The sequence below is a fragment of the Haplochromis burtoni genome, unplaced genomic scaffold (genome assembly GCF_018398535.1).
Source record: "Haplochromis burtoni strain Fernald_Lab_line unplaced genomic scaffold, NCSU_Asbu1 Contig_53, whole genome shotgun sequence".
Lineage (NCBI taxonomy): Eukaryota > Metazoa > Chordata > Actinopteri > Cichliformes > Cichlidae > Haplochromis > Haplochromis burtoni.
In genome coordinates this window covers 297,388-313,211 of record NW_024582414.1, presented here as the reverse complement: position 1 = coordinate 313,211, position 15,824 = coordinate 297,388, and the positions used below count along the sequence as shown (strand labels likewise).

Sequence of the window (15,824 nt, the reverse complement as noted above, 5' to 3'; positions counted from 1 at the left end):
ATCAAAGTAATGTCAGTAAGCCTGTAAAGTTGGATCACTTTTGTAGTCCAGGTGTCATGAAAGCGAGACGGTTATTAAGAAGAAAGCTGTTCATGTTACTATTAGTCAATCTCAAAAGCAACCTTCAAAGAGATAAAGAATTTAACTTTCAGTAACATAGATAAGAGCAGCAGTGTCATGTAAAGAGAAAAAAAACTTAGGATAAAACAGGCAAAATATTAAAATACTGCATTAGTTCCAGATTCAATATCTTTTGATGTTTTTTAGTTATTTGAATGGCGTATGAAAGCGAAAATCAAAGATGCTATGTGCTGCTTTGTTCAGTTAGCAGTTCTGATGCACATTGCATAAGCTAGAACACCAGCAACCACCCAGGTAATTACCATACAAAAGAGTTTCAATATAAGGATATGTCTTATATTTTTCTTTAAGTTACATTCACACTGAGAAACCTGGACACCACATAAAACAATGAAAAAAGGCAAAGATATGCCTGTCTGATTCTGCTTTACTTTCTGGGTGATTATTGATTATCTGTTTCTTTGCTATGTGGCTATAATAAAGGTTTGCAATTACCTTGTCCTCCAAAGGAAACCATATCTGTGAAGCAGCATAAACATAACACCGCTAACCATTAATTGCATTTAGGAGTGTTTTACTTCTCACCACCCGAAAGGGTAAATTATCTCTTAGTTTTATTTTTAGTATGCACACTTTAAAGCATGTCAGCTCTTCGCCTTGCCCTTGGTATGGTTGAGGTCCTTGCTTGACCACTTGAGATGAATCCCTTTCAAGTGACATTTTGAGTAAGATCAACTTACTTCCATGGTCATAGGCAAAGCACACCATTAGCATTCAGCACATACGCACTCTGGTTCTAACTGCAAGCCCTTCACTCTACAACTGCTACGTGACCACATAAGATGAATACAAACTGTCCTTTGCTAACATTAAAGTGAATGATTGTGACTCCCATTGGAAGTACTCCTCGGTTTTGGACATTTCAATGCTGATGGCCTTTGCATACTGCACATCCACTGGTTTCTCTCGGGTACAGATCAAAATGTGTGTGATGTCCACTGGAGAGTTTAAGGAAAAAGTTCCTTGGGTAGCATGATTAAAGGATCACAGGCACAGATATGTATGTTAAAGATACATAGAGGCTACATCCCAAGAAATAAACAATAAAAGAATTTATTTATTTTTGAATGTCTAATGAATAAAGAAACAAACTTTACTTAGAGCACCAGATTTTGGGCTGTCCTGATTTTCCCCACAGACAAAATGTCCATTGACAGTGACACTGGGCCAAAATGCAGACATTTTTCTCAGTCGTGCCATGTCAAAGTTACAGAAATCGACTCAGGAATTGAGTAATGGGAAAGAAATGTCGATAGTTTCTTTCTTGATGAGGTGGCAAGTGAAAATCCTGAGTCTTCCTTTACACAGTAGGAAAAGATTTAAAGTAGAATCTCTAAATTGACGTTAGACTGTAAAGTTCTCATATCGACCCATCCACTGTACTTTCCAGTCTGCACAGGTGTACAACATCTCCTCTAAGAGGACTTATTTGATATTACACACTAGACTTAACGGAAACGTGTTTTCGTCAATGACCGTAGATTTTTATACAGTCATTGGTTTTCTAAACCACCCAGTGCATTTTATTTCATATGTTAAATCAAATTTAAAGACTGGAATGGAATTCAAAACAACATTTTTATCTATATGAAAAGCGGAGATTTAAATAAAATAAGATGATACGTGACAAAAGTTGCATCAGAAACTTACTTGTAATATAACTTACTTGTGATTTTCGCCGCTCTTCAGAGAGCGAATCGGACATTGAGTTATCGGATAGTGTGACTTAAACGTTATTTACTTCTGTATTATTTTTTTTATTAATTTATTTACTTTTTTTGCGTTGAATTTTTTCCGGGTTGGAACTAATTTCTTTACACCTTTTATCCGCCGGCGAACTGAATAGGTAGGACGTTCAGAGGCGTCACTTCCGCTCCACGTGAAAGGCTCCTTATAGTCCATGTGAGGAGCACTGTATATCCGAGGCGTATTGTTTTACGTTTTAACATAGTTCACATATAGTCATCTCATGGTTATCGACAGCAAGACTATGGCGTCCGTAGAGGAGGAGGCGCTGCTCGGTCAGGATTCAGAGGAGGAAAACAGTGAATTATCGGACGATGAGGTCAGTTTCCTAACATGCTAGCATCGTTAGCTAACCACATTCCTGTTAAGTATTAAGGTTTTAAACGTCACTGTGCCTGCTGTTTATAAAGGTAATCAAACAAACAGAGACCTGGTACTATTGTCAGTATCAGAATCTTTATTTTTCTAATCAAGCTTTTTAGATAGCAGGAAAATTCACGTTTAGTAGGACCGTGTAGTCTTGCTGTAGCAAGTGGTGGTTTAGATAAGTCAGAGTTAATATTATTCATCTTCATTTCATTGCCCAGCTGCAAGAAGCCTTCGCAGCGGGGTTGTTGAAGCCTGGGATGAACGTCCTGGTGGATAAACCCAAAAAGTTCGCCAACAATGTGGTGAGTGGCATCTCACATCTTCTGTTAGTAGCAAGTTATGCTACACAGGGATGATCAACGTACTATAAACAACCATACCACTGAAATAGTTTTAAAGCAGCAATGGAACAGTTCTCGAAATTCCCTGTAAAGTGAATAATATTGTTACTTGTTGTACCTTTATTGCTCCTATGTTGTCACACAGGAGGGGATGAAACAGTGTGTTGCTGATTTTCGTAAAGATCTTCCCTGGGTGGAGAGATTGGATCTGACCAACCTACCAGCTGCAAATATCATTTCTCAAGCTGAAGAGAAAGCTTCAGCGCCAGCCGCTGGGGAACTGGATGCTGATGATGATTTCCAGAGGGAGATGTTCTTGTAAGTGACCGTTAATTCACCTCAGTTTTATTTATATAGTGCCTGCTCATAAGACAGAACCAGGGTTGGGGAGGGGCAGCCATCTGCTGTAACTGGTTGGTGGTAAGAGAAAAAGAAAAGGAATCGGAGAGAGATTGGACGATAGGCTAAAAAGCATCACATATACTTGTATTTTGTAACCACACTAATATAGTTTGGTTACGAGTCAGACAAATAAGTCTTTTTTTCTTTTTTTTCCAGCTAAAGAGTTACAAACATGCATATGGTGTTGAATGTTTTCGAGAATAGCCTAAAAAACATGCTGGAAAAATACAACACAGCTACAAAGAGACCATTCCAATTACTTTGTGTTTTTTGTTTATTTACAGCTACCGTCAAGCTCAGGCTACAGTCCTCGAGGCACTGCCACTCCTAAACAGGCACAGCATAGCCACCAAGAGGCCCGAAGACTACTTTGCAGAGATGGCCAAATCTGATCAGCACATGCAGAAGGTGAGCCTGGTCTCCTATATGATGATGCTTTTTTTTTTTCTCCTTACATGTTCCATAACACCTGAAACAGCATCACTGTAATTAAGTATTAGTTCTCACCCATATAGTAAAGTAATTAACATTTCTTTGCACATACTGGTTCAGGACCTGAGTTTAGTTCTTTTGTTCTGTCGGGCCTAAATTCATATACTTTTTCATTTGTTGGTCTGTTCAGATCAGGAAAAAGCTGATCTCAAAGCAGATGATTATGGAGAGGTCAGAAAAGGCCAAGAAACTGCGCGAGCAAAGGAAGTTTGGCAAAAAGGTTGGTGACTGAGTACAGAAATTCTTCTTAACACCTGTAAGTGTTATATGTGTATGGTACTTCGACTGTACATGGCTAAAAGAATGACTCTAATTTTGATTTTTTTGCCAGGTCCAAATAGAAGTGATCCAGAAGAGACAGCAGGAGAAGAAGGCCATGATGTCCGCTGTAAAGAAATACCAGAAAGGTCGGTGTTTACAAGTGTAGCATGGACGTTATTTCCTTATTTCTTTTATTGTTTTGTCACTACACCAATTTGGACACGTCACTTATTGAGCACTGGGAACAACATCTTCTCTTTCTAGGAATGACCGACAAACTGGAATTCTTGGAAGGTGACCAGAAGATGAATAAAGAATCTTCTCAGGGCTCAAAGAAAGCAGTGAACAAAAAGGGGTAAGTTTGAACTTTTCAGCAGTGCACACAGCAGTCATTGCTTTTTTTTTCTTGTTGGTCCCACTTCAAATTTGTGGCATTTTTACAATGAAACTCTTATTTATTTATTTTTTCCACAGGCCTAGCGCTAAGAGAAAATTCAAGGACCAGAAGTTTGGCTTTGGAGGCAAAAAGAGTGGAAAGAAGTGGAACACCAAGGAAAGCTACAACGATGTTTCCGGTTTCCGTGCCAAAATAGCTCACGGCAAGGGAGGGAAGAAGGGGAAAGGAGGAAAACAAAATGTGAGTCTCTCACACACATGGTTATCTATTGACTGTTTTATTCAAATGAGTAAATAAGAAAACAATTTCTTTCTCTTTGACTTCCAGAAACGTCCAGGCAAGTCTGTGCGCAAGAAGATGAAGAATCGCTCTTAGAGACTGGCGGGCTGCTCAGCAGACTGGACTTTGCACTCTGCTTTTTGGCAGGATTTGCCTAAAGGGACTATGAGCTCTTCTTCTACACTTTTTGGTATAATATACCTTTCGTACATGCATCTGGATTGATATGGAGGTCCATATTAATCATATTCAAACCACAGATGGACTGAGTCCAATCACACAGCTGGGGAAGCTATTCAAAGGGCCTGTAAAGCCAAGAATGGACTGCACACAGCTCCAAAATACAGAGCTTTCCTAAGGTTGAGAAGGACAATATTATTTGCTGTAGATACCCTGATATTTGCATCTGTGGCTGCAGTTGTCCCTACCCTAAGGTGGTTTTAGATCCACTCTCTGTGATTACACCTCCATATCTCCACCTTCTCAATGACTCACTGTTCTCCTAAGGTGTGTGTGTTCTGTTTTACTTTTCTCACTCAGCTTTTTGACTCGTTGATTCTCTCCCATGTTACATGACATTTTATAATATTGAGCAGCTGTCAGTTTTGCCCTTTTCCATTCATTAGTATGATTAGTATGTGATGGGTGTGTGTGTTTTGTACAGACCTGTGCAAATGTTCCCCCCAAGTGTTTCTCTAAGAAGGGTCAGCTTCTGTGCTGACACCCGCATGTTTGATGAACAAATACATTTCAGTAGGCATTCAGTTTCTATTCTCTCTCTTTTGTGTGTGTGTGTGTGTGGGGGTTAATTTTGTGTTCTTTGGCCAAATTCATGGTGTTTGGTGACGTCTGTCATAAATCGGAAGAAATTGAATCTGGTGTCTTGGCGGGACTCCGGGACCTGGTGGAAAATAAATCAACAGAGTTAAGGTGCACGATTACATCAGCCTACTGGTGTTTACTTAAAGTCTTATAAAAAAGGAAAACAATTTTCAAATATCAAAATAGCATGAATAAATGAGAAACAAATATCTGTATTGTGTTATTCTAGGCATCATTGTCAGCCCAGGAATTTAAAATAAGTGTTTCCCTAATTAAAAGAGGAATGTTTGGACATGTTAACAATGGTGTTCCCAATTTTCAAGTTATTCCACCAATAATTGTCGTTTACATTGGGCTGTGACAACGGCTTCTTCCCTGAAGTATTTTTTTTGGGTGTCGCACCATTTGCTGCAGACATTAAATTAAACTAAACACATTAAATATCCCAGCTGTGTCCCAGCCATTTCTACTCGAGTTTGATATCCCACACCAGACTAAACACTAAGAAAGAATGGTTGGGGCAGATTCTTCAAAATTTACACAAGCGGGGTTTCATGATGTCTTCATAGTAGTGTTGGAGTTGTTAGTGTTAATTTTTCACACATTTAAGCTACAGTTTGTTCCAAAATCCACTAACAGAGAGTTTTACTCACCAGTGGAGTCGACATCCATCCTATCTCCTGGCTCTCAGTGAGTGGCATAGAATACTTCTTGGTAGGAACTTCGTGGGCCTTGCGGAAAGCCTTGATGAAATCCTCTGGAGGCCAAAAAAATCAAATTATAAAACCAACTTGTTTAAAAACAAATTTATATAAACGGAATAGATGGATAGAATATTTCTCTCATTTAATTCCAATGGAAATTTTACCATCCTCTGGAATCTCTTCTGTCGTTCTCCTACACATGGGTTTGTCTGGCAGGACATGCACTGTAACACAGCATACACACACACACATAAGAAAAGGAGGTATACAGTACAACAATTATACAGAGCTCTACAAAAGAGGACCAAACTGCCATGAAATGCACAGCACTCGTGCTTTTCAGTGTCTGGCCCTTCCTAATAAGCATGCTGGACACTGAATCATAGTGTAACCTTGCTTGCAAGCACTGCTAAAGTGCTGAGGGCCCTGATTTTGGTCCCCTAATCGCAGTGAAATTCAAAAGGAAAAAAAACCCTGCCCAGTCACACTTTTGAGTAAGTGATAGTTCTTATTTTTATCATATTTTTGATGTGAGGGAGAAACGGAGCAAGAGGGGAGATTAGCTTACTTACATTTCCTGTGGGGGTTGATGTTGAACTCCGTGTGGAGCTTCTGGTGTCTTTGCTCTTTCCGGACCCGCTCGACGTGAATCGCGTCCCGATGGACCAAATCCAGTTTATCTTTATCTGCCATGTTGAGAGAAAAATAAAAACACCGACAGTTAGGGTTGGATCAGCAGAAAGCCTTTCACTGGCCTTAAACTACGTATGCGCGTTACCTAGCAACAGTAAACACCACCTCATGCTGGCTGCAGTTGCGAGACTCGAACACGCGATGGCGCCATGCTCTCAGATTTGGTCATGGTGGAATGGTAACAGTAACAGTTTATATTAGACGATTTATGCAATCAAATGTATTTTATTTTGGAGGAAAAAATAACTAACTAACTACTTTTCTTTTCATTGTTATTATTTTTCTAAATCCTCAATAATTCAGTCTGTGATATCAGCAAAAAGAAGTGACACTTGCATCTGACAGGTTAAACACTATATGAAATAAAAATTGAAGATGTTTTGAATTGGTTGATTTTAAGCTGCCAATTCAAATCAAAGAAGAAATCACTAGTGATTTATTATGACATTGATTAGTTATTAATTACACATAATTAACTTGCCAGTATTGTTGCCTGTTAATTCTCTGTCAGTCTGTTTGATGAGGTCATTTCACCTCTACTCTTACCTCCTGGATACTTAGTGGCTGCGCAAACAATGACATTTCTATGTCTGATTATGTGTAATAGAGACTCACCATGTGTGAAGGTCAGCATAATTAATCCAATGAATACACCGGGGTTAGGCTGAAATCATCCTACTGGTTGGTTTCACAATTTAAGACTGATTTGCTTACTCAAATATATATTTCTCACTTTTGTAGTACATTTTAATGTGAAATTTTTAAGATGCTTTGCTTTGGCTGGATTCTGTCAGGCTGAACTCTATGCAGTCTAAATCATTAGCGTTTGCAGTGTGCAATTGCTATTCAACATCACTTTTGAATAGATCCTCCTAATGAATACTGCAAAGAGATAAAACCTTCCATTTAAAAGAAATATAAGAACCCCAACACATTTGAGTCTTTTAGCCATGTATTGATCAGTTAGGCTTGGGGCTTAAGAGGTTAATATTTAATTAAATATTGAATAAAAACAAACAGTTTTTTTCACTATCAATCATTAATCATCAAAGTTACAGAAAATACCTGTGACTTGATGCCTTCGGGAAAGGTGGAGGCTGATCAAAATCCTGCACATCCTTTGGCTATGAGCCAGGATGCTTCTTATGCCCTTCTTCTGATGCAAGGGCATGGGAAGTCCAGTTTACACTGGATTTCATCCAAACCACTAAACCATGCTGAAAATGTTTGCCTGTAACAAACACACCCATCAAAACGTGGAGAAAGGGCTCTGAGTGAATAGCAAAACCCATCAGTTTAGAAATGTTGTTGTATTCCAAAGAGAAAAAAAAACACTCTTTTTTTTAAATGAAAATGACATTCATTGAATCTCAAATACTGGAAATGGTTATTGACAAATGCTGGAAAATCAATGTAGGCGTACAGCGGCCCATTTATTAGGCCTTCAAGGCTGTGTTTGCTACAAATGGGAAATTCTTCACTGAAAACGTAGAAATAAAATCTGCTAGCTGAGTGTCTGCCACCAGCCCTGGTGCTCCAGATTTAAATAAAATTCAAGAAAACTGAAGAAGGAACGTACTACTCCCTTTACAGAATTCTGCATACTAGCTCTAGGAATGGAAATGGGTTCAAGGTTCTATATTTGTCACATGCATAGTTATACAAGTATAACACACAGTGAAATGTAGCCTGACACGCTCCTCGACACATACATACATATATATATATACACATATACATACACACACACATATATATATATATATATACATACACATATACATATACATATATATATATGTATGGAATGGAAGGCAAACCTGGGCAAGGAGGAAGTGTTGACACCTGACAGGTCCTCAGCTGATAACGTCATTAAATGGCATGCACAAAACACCAGTCTTGGAATCAACCAGCATGACTCCTGGATGCTGGACTTCTATCCAAAACGCAAAGAAAAGGCCATATTTGATACTGTCTGGTTGAAGAACACAAACTCTGATGATTGTATGATGCTCACTCCTTCCACCCAGGAATAAGAACAGTTCAAGTCTAATATTATCACAGCATTCATTCCCATGATGAGTGTGCAAGTGTACATAAACTTCTGACCACAGATGTAAACAGGATAACAGTCTATCACTCTGTTTTGCAATGCCACACTACACCCTGTGTTGCTTGACAACCGATGAGGATTTGTGGGAATAGTTTAAAAAAATGCCCATCAAACACCTCCAAACTTTAGGAGGTAATCTCTAGAAAATCTCACTAAAGGTCTCTAAGCCTCTAAGTGCAAACTGGACTATTTTGTGACGAGACAAACATGAAAGTGAATCACTTACATTGCATGTCCACACTGAGAAAATGTAGCCACCCCTGTTTACAGTGTGATCTTAGTTTGTACATGTTCTGTTGGGGCGACAGCTGACTGTTCAGGCATTTTGCTCGGTTCACTCACCAGGACTTTCCGAGTTACGCACACAAAGACAAACATGTTGACACGTTTTTGCCGAGCACGCACAAGCCGACGACTGCACAAATATGTTTGTGAAGGTTTATTGGCCTTGAGCGTGTCACACTAACTGGAAACAAATTTGTAAGAATGCAACTGGAATGACAAAGAAGAGAAATTACCCAGTGACAAGCGCAGTGTGTTTAAAAACCAAAAAAAAGTGTAATGGCATTTTTCACATTTCATTGTACCGCCTTTGACTGTCCCTGCACTCTGTGGTGTTACAATTCACACATGAATAACGACCCTTTCACATTTATTAAATAGTACTTATGGTTGTGTGATTCCTGTGAAGGCACTGATAAACTTTCAAGGCTGCTGTGGCCTACGTTGTCTGATGACTTCTTACCAATTGTCTCCTCACATTAGGATATCTTATTTAATTTCCTGTTTCATTTGAGTTCCCCTCTTCGCCTTCCTCTTCCTCCAGCTCTTTCTCCCTTCACACCGTCCCATCTGCTCATCTCTGAAGCGATCACTGTGCTTTTATGCTCTCCCGTTTCTGTCTGTGTTGATTGTGGGAACTTTAACTCTGTGTGTGTACGTGCGCGGACGCTTCCTCTTGCACTAACAGACAGCTTAATAAAGGCTGAAATGTTCAGCTCTTGGTTCCCGTCTCATAACTCGATTCATGCTTTATTGGCACTGTGTGAACGATATAATAGAAACAGGTAATAACTCAAAATGTGGAACAGCAGGGCGGTAGATTTCAGCGTGGGTGGGTGACAAGTCCCCTGTGGTTTTTGTGTACGTGCGCGAGGAAGAGTGAGCAATATGTATAACAGAGGATGGGAGGGCTTGCGGTGTCAAGCCTCGTTCCCTGGCTCCTGTCACAGTGTCGGACCACGTTATCATCAAAGCAGCCACTGAGCTCCTCAGGCAGAGAACAGTCAAAGGCCAGTTTGTGAGTTTGTTCAAACTCTACTTGCCAAAGGAAGGTACTACAGATGGTGTGTGATTTAATCAAATATGACAACTCTTTCCCATTCTCCCCGTGTGGCATGCAGGTAGAAAGGAATCATTTTATGCCATTTATGTTAACTAATTCATGTTAGGAATGTGGATCTAATCTCTTTTGTCCCTGAGTGTCAGCGGGAAGGGATCATTTTGTTTGGCTTTAATATGGTTTAGAAGAGATATTAATGATGAAACAAAGTGATGTGAACTGTGATGAAAGTATTATCCTGCCATGCTGCTTTGTCAGCCTGCCTCGTGAACACAGTTTTAAAATTGTGGCGTTTTTGCCAGCGTCCAGATGGTTATCAGGTAAATTCTTATCTTTTTTTATGTTTGTCTCTTAACTTTTTTTTGAACATCTAATTTGGCCAAAATATAGAGATGACAACCTCATGTACACTGGCACATGGAAATGCTCCTCTTTCATTCTCAGTCAGATCCACCTCTTACTGCCGCATCTGGTTTTTAAACACAAGGTGGTTTACCAGTGGCACTTCATGAACCACTGGTTGATGTCACAGTGTCTATGTGCTGTCTGTGTAAATAAAAATTGACTCTTAGCAAATTTGGTGCTATTCTTATAATAAATTAAATCATTGTGCTGCTTTGGCAATGACTGTAGTTTTTTGCAGTCATCGTTTAGTCATGGGTCCAGGTTCCTGTGCTAATTCATAATTTAATTTGTTATTTTTTCTTTCTAATGTTAGTTTTTGCAGTTAGTGGAATTGGCTAACTGCAAGAGTGCAAGAGAATGGATGGATGGATGGATGGATGGATGGATGGATGGAATTGCTGTAGTCCTGCTGGAAAACTGTTCCACAGTTTTACTCCACAAATGGAAATTAACTATCTATATTACATTATATTGTTTGTCAATTAAGACACTTGAAGTTTAACTTTCCCCTGTGTTACTGTCCCCATCTCTGTCAAAAAGCATCCTCTGCAGATTTCCTGGTAGCATATTATATGCAGTTTTATTTTATGAGGTGCACGAACTTCAAAAAAATAGAATGTAATTGCAGACTCTAAATCAGGGGTGGGTAATTCCAGGCCTTGAGGGTTTAGATCTCACCCTGGGTCAACACACCTGAATCACATGATTAGTTCGTTACCAGGCCTCTGGAGAACTTCAGGACATGTTGAGGAGCTAATTTAGCCATTTAAATCAGCTGTGTTGGTTCAAGGACACATCTAAAACCTGCAGGGACACCGGCCCTCGAGGCCTGGAGTTGCCCACCCCTGCTCTAAATCCTGCACGATGAACCAGTCTGACTGCTCTGTTTTTAGAAGTTTCCATAATGATTGACTTGAACTTTTGAATGTGTTGCCCCAGACTTTTAAACAGTAATCTAAACAAGCTAACAGAAATGAACAGTAAGCAACTAGCAATGTTAAAGGTGTTACTCTTTCTCAACGATATTTATCATAATTTTTACTCCAGTATCTTTTATACAGTTTCCAAATTACATAAAATTTGAACAGTAAGTAAATTTATCTCTCGATGCATGATCGATCATCCAGGTAAGAAAATCACAGAAAGTTTATTCTATTCACCTGGATGCAGCAGTGGGAGAAACGTTTCATCACCTCGTCATTTGCATAATGAGAGAAACCAGCACCGCTGACTAACAATGATTTTAGGCAACGCTATGTCCGAAGGAACAGGATCAGCTTTTTGGGTTCAAATTTAATGTTCACTGCTTTCCATCAAACCATGAATTCAGCCGACTCATTTCTTGTGAGACAATTTCCATTTTTTAGTTTTAAATATTAAAATTAATAATGTATCAGATGACTTTTCATCATCAGTGGAATGCTGCCTATTCTCCCTCATCTGTTTTAGAAGGAAAGCAAACAGTGACTTTACTAGCTGGTTTACAGCAGAGGCGCATTTCTGTCCGCTCATCAACTATTCTGTGTGCGCAGTTCAGATAACAATACAATTTGGAGAAAATGAGAAGACAGTAGGTCTGAACAACACCACACCATCAATTTGAAAATATATTCAAAGAGTAACAGCAAACGCGATGAGATATTTTTGTTGGAGCTTCGTCGATCAAGCCGTCAAAACCTCCTTTCATGAAAGAAATCTCAGCTTAATTTGCCCAAATGATCTACAAATGATCTACAAATGATCTTGCAGACAGTGAAAAAAGATAAGACAAGCACACAGAATGAGACTCAGTTTCAACTGGAATGTGACTGGCTTCATTCAGGAGCCTGCATTTATCTCGGAGATCACTTGATTCCTTTTAAACAAACTCCCAGGCCCCAACGCGATCCCCTGACCTTTCATAATAAGACTCTATTTTAATTAGCAAGTGCCCTCCACTCCCTGCTAATTAAAAACACCATGTCATGTATTATTCAGCCATTTTCCCAACCACCCCTCCAACATAAAACAAATGAGAGGTACACACTGTGTCTCGTCACACTTCATCTAATCCCCTCTAACATGTATGATGGCTAATGAAAGGTGCTGATATTTTTCAAGAGGAGGAAGTGTTTGCTGAGGTTTTAACCTTAATGAAATTCCCCCCGTATTCCCTCCCACCCCCACTTGCCTCATCCTGCTAGCTGGTGACCTTTGTATGGAGTTTCTGTGACTGAAATTCAAAGGAATCAGTGCTTCTTCTTCTTTCTTTTTTTTTAAAAATCAAGCACCACTTAATAAAAATGGAAATTGATTTTCTGTTGCTCAAATACATAGCAGAATGGAATTTTAAAGAGCTGCTTTCAATGAAAATACACCAGTATAACCAGTGGTGAGTGAATGATTGAGGAGTGCGGTAACCTGCCAAAGCTAAGATAAGCACATTGCATGTTTGGTATACATTTAGATTAATTCCTAGGGGTAATGTAAAAATTCAAATGTTAATTTAAGTTTCTTTTACAACAAAGCTCCGAGGATTTTTATGGGGGGGACACAAGAAGCTCAACAAATGTGTCTAGTCAAGATCGTGAGAAAGTGGTTTTGTGGTTTGCCTTTGGACCCCCTTGCCTGCTCCGTCTGTGGCTGCCCGTCAAGCAGAACACTAATCTAACAGCAGATAAAATCCCACTCATGTCACCCCTTTGTCTCCTCACGTACTATGATAATAATTTATCACAGGTTTATCTCTCATTTTCTTTTTTTTCCATCCCTGCAGTGGGACTGTGGTTGTTTGCTTATCTGATTATAGATTTTTATTCTCTATTTTAAACAAGCCATGTTTGGAGACACGGGGCACCTTTACGCAGCAGCACGCTCACGTTCACCTCCCCTCTGCGACTGTCTGTCCACCTTGCTCTGGAAACAAAAGGTGATAGCTGAGCTCATTTTCTTCCACATAGATAAACACACACTTACATGCCTGCGCTTTCCAGTTTGTTTTGATAGTCATGTAGGTGTGCGGGGCTAACTGGAGACATCATGGTCGTGGGAAAGCTGTCTTCTCATCAGATGGTTGCTCTGTGTCACCATTGCTCTTGTCTGTAATCTCCTGTTTTGTCTTAGAAAAGAAAACTTTCTCAGGTAGGACAGACAACAGCAGAGATTAGTGCCGTAAACATTAGGCTAGACTTAACTGTAGCTCTATGATAGCAGAAATAGTAGATACCCCAAAGTTACACATAAGTAATTTAAACAGCTTTACACATGTTTTATTAACCATAATAAAATTTTGATTGCTCATTAGTATTACCTACAGTTAAGCCTCACTCACACAAGCACAGGACACAAGTGGTGTAGTTGTAGTACAAAGTTTGTATGGAGGACACCGCATTGTCTACAAACACTGAAATTCTCATGAAGTGATCGTAAAACTGTGATGATTGGGATGCAAACTGGAAACTGAGATTATTCGCCTCTGAGGTAAAAGCTACAGATTATGAAGTGTTAGTTTCAGGAGTAAGGCACAACTCTTATTTTGAAAGGTTTGCATGATACTTATCACTGTCATGGTACGCGTCCCTCCTTGCAACTGATTTCACCCAGCGACAGCCAGCAACCTCCAACAACCACTCAGGGAACACATATTTTTCCCTCGTGCCAGGAGCCCTAACTAGACACTGTCAGCTGCATGGGCCAGAGGAGTATAATGTTGTTCCTGTATGAAAATTTATAAACCAAACCAAAAAGAAATAGAAAAAAGAAAACAACAACCCAATATTAAACCTTTTTCCTAAAGAAAACTAAGTACTTACAAATTAATGTTTGTATATTTCTATATTAAATTGTTAAATGGTCTAATTTTTCATCCTTTTTTTGTCTCTTTGAAATGGCAAGTGATAAGCAGAGTACGTGTTACTCATAATAAGCTTGGAACCTAAGCATATGTTTGTAACTCTCAGCTGATAACAAAAATCTGGTATGGTTGAAAAGGTTTCTTTCTTTCTTTTAATTGCTGATGGAGCAGTTTATCATATGGTTGTACTGTTATCTGTCTGTGTACTAACAGCTGAGGAGAAATGGTTCCCCAAACAGGTGCTGCATAAAACATATGGCCCGTATTTGCTGACAGCAGCTTATTGTTGTTAGGTTCAAGAACTTTCTTCTTCAGTATTAGAAAAATAGAAAACTTCTACATTTATTAGAAGAAACTCACAGCCAAGATTGATTATCCGAATTTTCTATCACATCTTAATTTTAAACAGATGGCTACAAACAAATGACAGTGATGAGTATGTAACTTTTCCAAAAATGTAACTATTTTTAACTGAGAATGCAGTGATTGTGGCAGAAAAGGACATTTTCACGTTGAGGACTGTGAGTGCTCTGCTGAGTTTCCTAAAATGCAAATAGAAAACAGACACTTAAACCTCAAAAACATCTGCCTGTGAACACAGACGCTTGCAGTTACTGTATATAACTGTGAAGGTGGTTCCTATCAGGCCTCACTGTTGTTTTGGGGAGTTAGTCAGTCTGTGGTGGCTATGGACACCATGAACAGATGTTTGGCTGTTTCAATCCCAGAAAGCAAGGTGAATAAAAATCTCTGGCATTGCTTTTCTTTTGCTATTATTATTTCATAAAAAAAAAGTAGTTTCTTGACTGCAGAAGCTTGTAATCATGAGCAGCAATGGCCTCTAATGAGTATTACATGGATGGCTTTTCTCTGCTTTGACTGCTAGCGCAGGCAAGTGATTAGCTAAACTTAGGTTGGGTAAATGGTGGCATAATAGTGCATCCCTAGGTTTGTGTGTGCTTCTTTGTGCAAGGGGCAGTATGAATGCATATGTAGAGGCAAAGCCTACGCTCGAAACCACTAAGGTGTTTGATGGCAGGGGCTACGCGGTGCTACTGGTATGAATGAAACTTGACATAGTCCAATAACTCCAGCCGTTCATATCTTGTCTGTTTAACACCTGCATTGATTTCTATTGGTTGCATTTGTTATTCAACAGTTCGTATCCAACGTCATTTAACATAAATTACAACAGTGCAGCGGTCACAAACTGTTGCATGTGTCCACCTTAAATACTGTACCATAAAACCATACCATACTCTCAAGTCACAAAAAGTGACCCCTAGTGGCACACACTATAACAACACAAAAACCGGCTCCTACAGGATAGAGGAGAGAAAACATGAATGCTTCTCATTGTGAGAGACTGCTTGTGCTCTATGACTCACGCTCCATCAATCTGCTGAAGAGATTGTGTTTTCACTCTCTACCTCAGTGCCTCTTATCACCACTAATGTGTGTGTTTGGTCTTCTGGTGAAGACAAC

General features: G+C 39.3%; 2 protein-coding genes across 2 annotated transcripts; one reads left to right on the top strand and one right to left on the bottom strand.

The window, feature by feature from the left end:
* Positions 1-1,981: 1,981 nt before the first annotated feature.
* Positions 1,982-5,192, top strand: ebna1bp2 (EBNA1 binding protein 2). Its single transcript, XM_005923924.2, has 9 exons — positions 1,982-2,206; positions 2,475-2,558; positions 2,743-2,915; positions 3,284-3,407; positions 3,622-3,711; positions 3,823-3,898; positions 4,017-4,107; positions 4,227-4,389; positions 4,477-5,192. The coding sequence occupies exons 1-9, from the start codon at positions 2,111-2,113 to the stop codon at positions 4,522-4,524; spliced, it is 945 nt and encodes a 314-aa protein (XP_005923986.1). The 5' UTR covers positions 1,982-2,110; the 3' UTR covers positions 4,525-5,192.
* Positions 5,193-5,210: 18 nt separating this feature from the next.
* Positions 5,211-6,752, bottom strand: fam183a (family with sequence similarity 183 member A). Its single transcript, XM_005923923.3, has 4 exons — positions 6,527-6,752; positions 6,119-6,178; positions 5,904-6,007; positions 5,211-5,329 (listed from the first exon to the last, which is right to left on the bottom strand). The coding sequence occupies exons 1-4, from the start codon at positions 6,645-6,647 to the stop codon at positions 5,234-5,236; spliced, it is 381 nt and encodes a 126-aa protein (XP_005923985.1). The 5' UTR covers positions 6,648-6,752; the 3' UTR covers positions 5,211-5,233.
* Between the last annotated feature and the right edge of the window lie 9,072 nt (positions 6,753-15,824).

Bases quoted from the DNA above. Each gene is read 5' to 3' on its own strand.
- ebna1bp2 (XM_005923924.2), top strand. From the start codon at position 2,111: ATGGTTATCGACAGCAAGACTATGGCGTCCGTAGAGGAGGAGGCGCTG. The intron at 2,207-2,474 runs GTCAGTTTCCTA...TTCATTGCCCAG, and splicing joins GTGAATTATCGGACGATGAG to CTGCAAGAAGCCTTCGCAGC. The intron at 3,899-4,016 runs GTCGGTGTTTAC...TTCTCTTTCTAG, and splicing joins TGTAAAGAAATACCAGAAAG to GAATGACCGACAAACTGGAA.
- fam183a (XM_005923923.3), bottom strand. From the start codon at position 6,647: ATGGCAGATAAAGATAAACTGGATTTGGTCCATCGGGACGCGATTCAC. The intron at 6,179-6,526 runs GTAAGTAAGCTA...GCTGTGTTACAG, and splicing joins CATCAACCCCCACAGGAAAT to TGCATGTCCTGCCAGACAAA. The intron at 6,008-6,118 runs GTAAAATTTCCA...TTTGGCCTCCAG, and splicing joins AGAAGAGATTCCAGAGGATG to AGGATTTCATCAAGGCTTTC.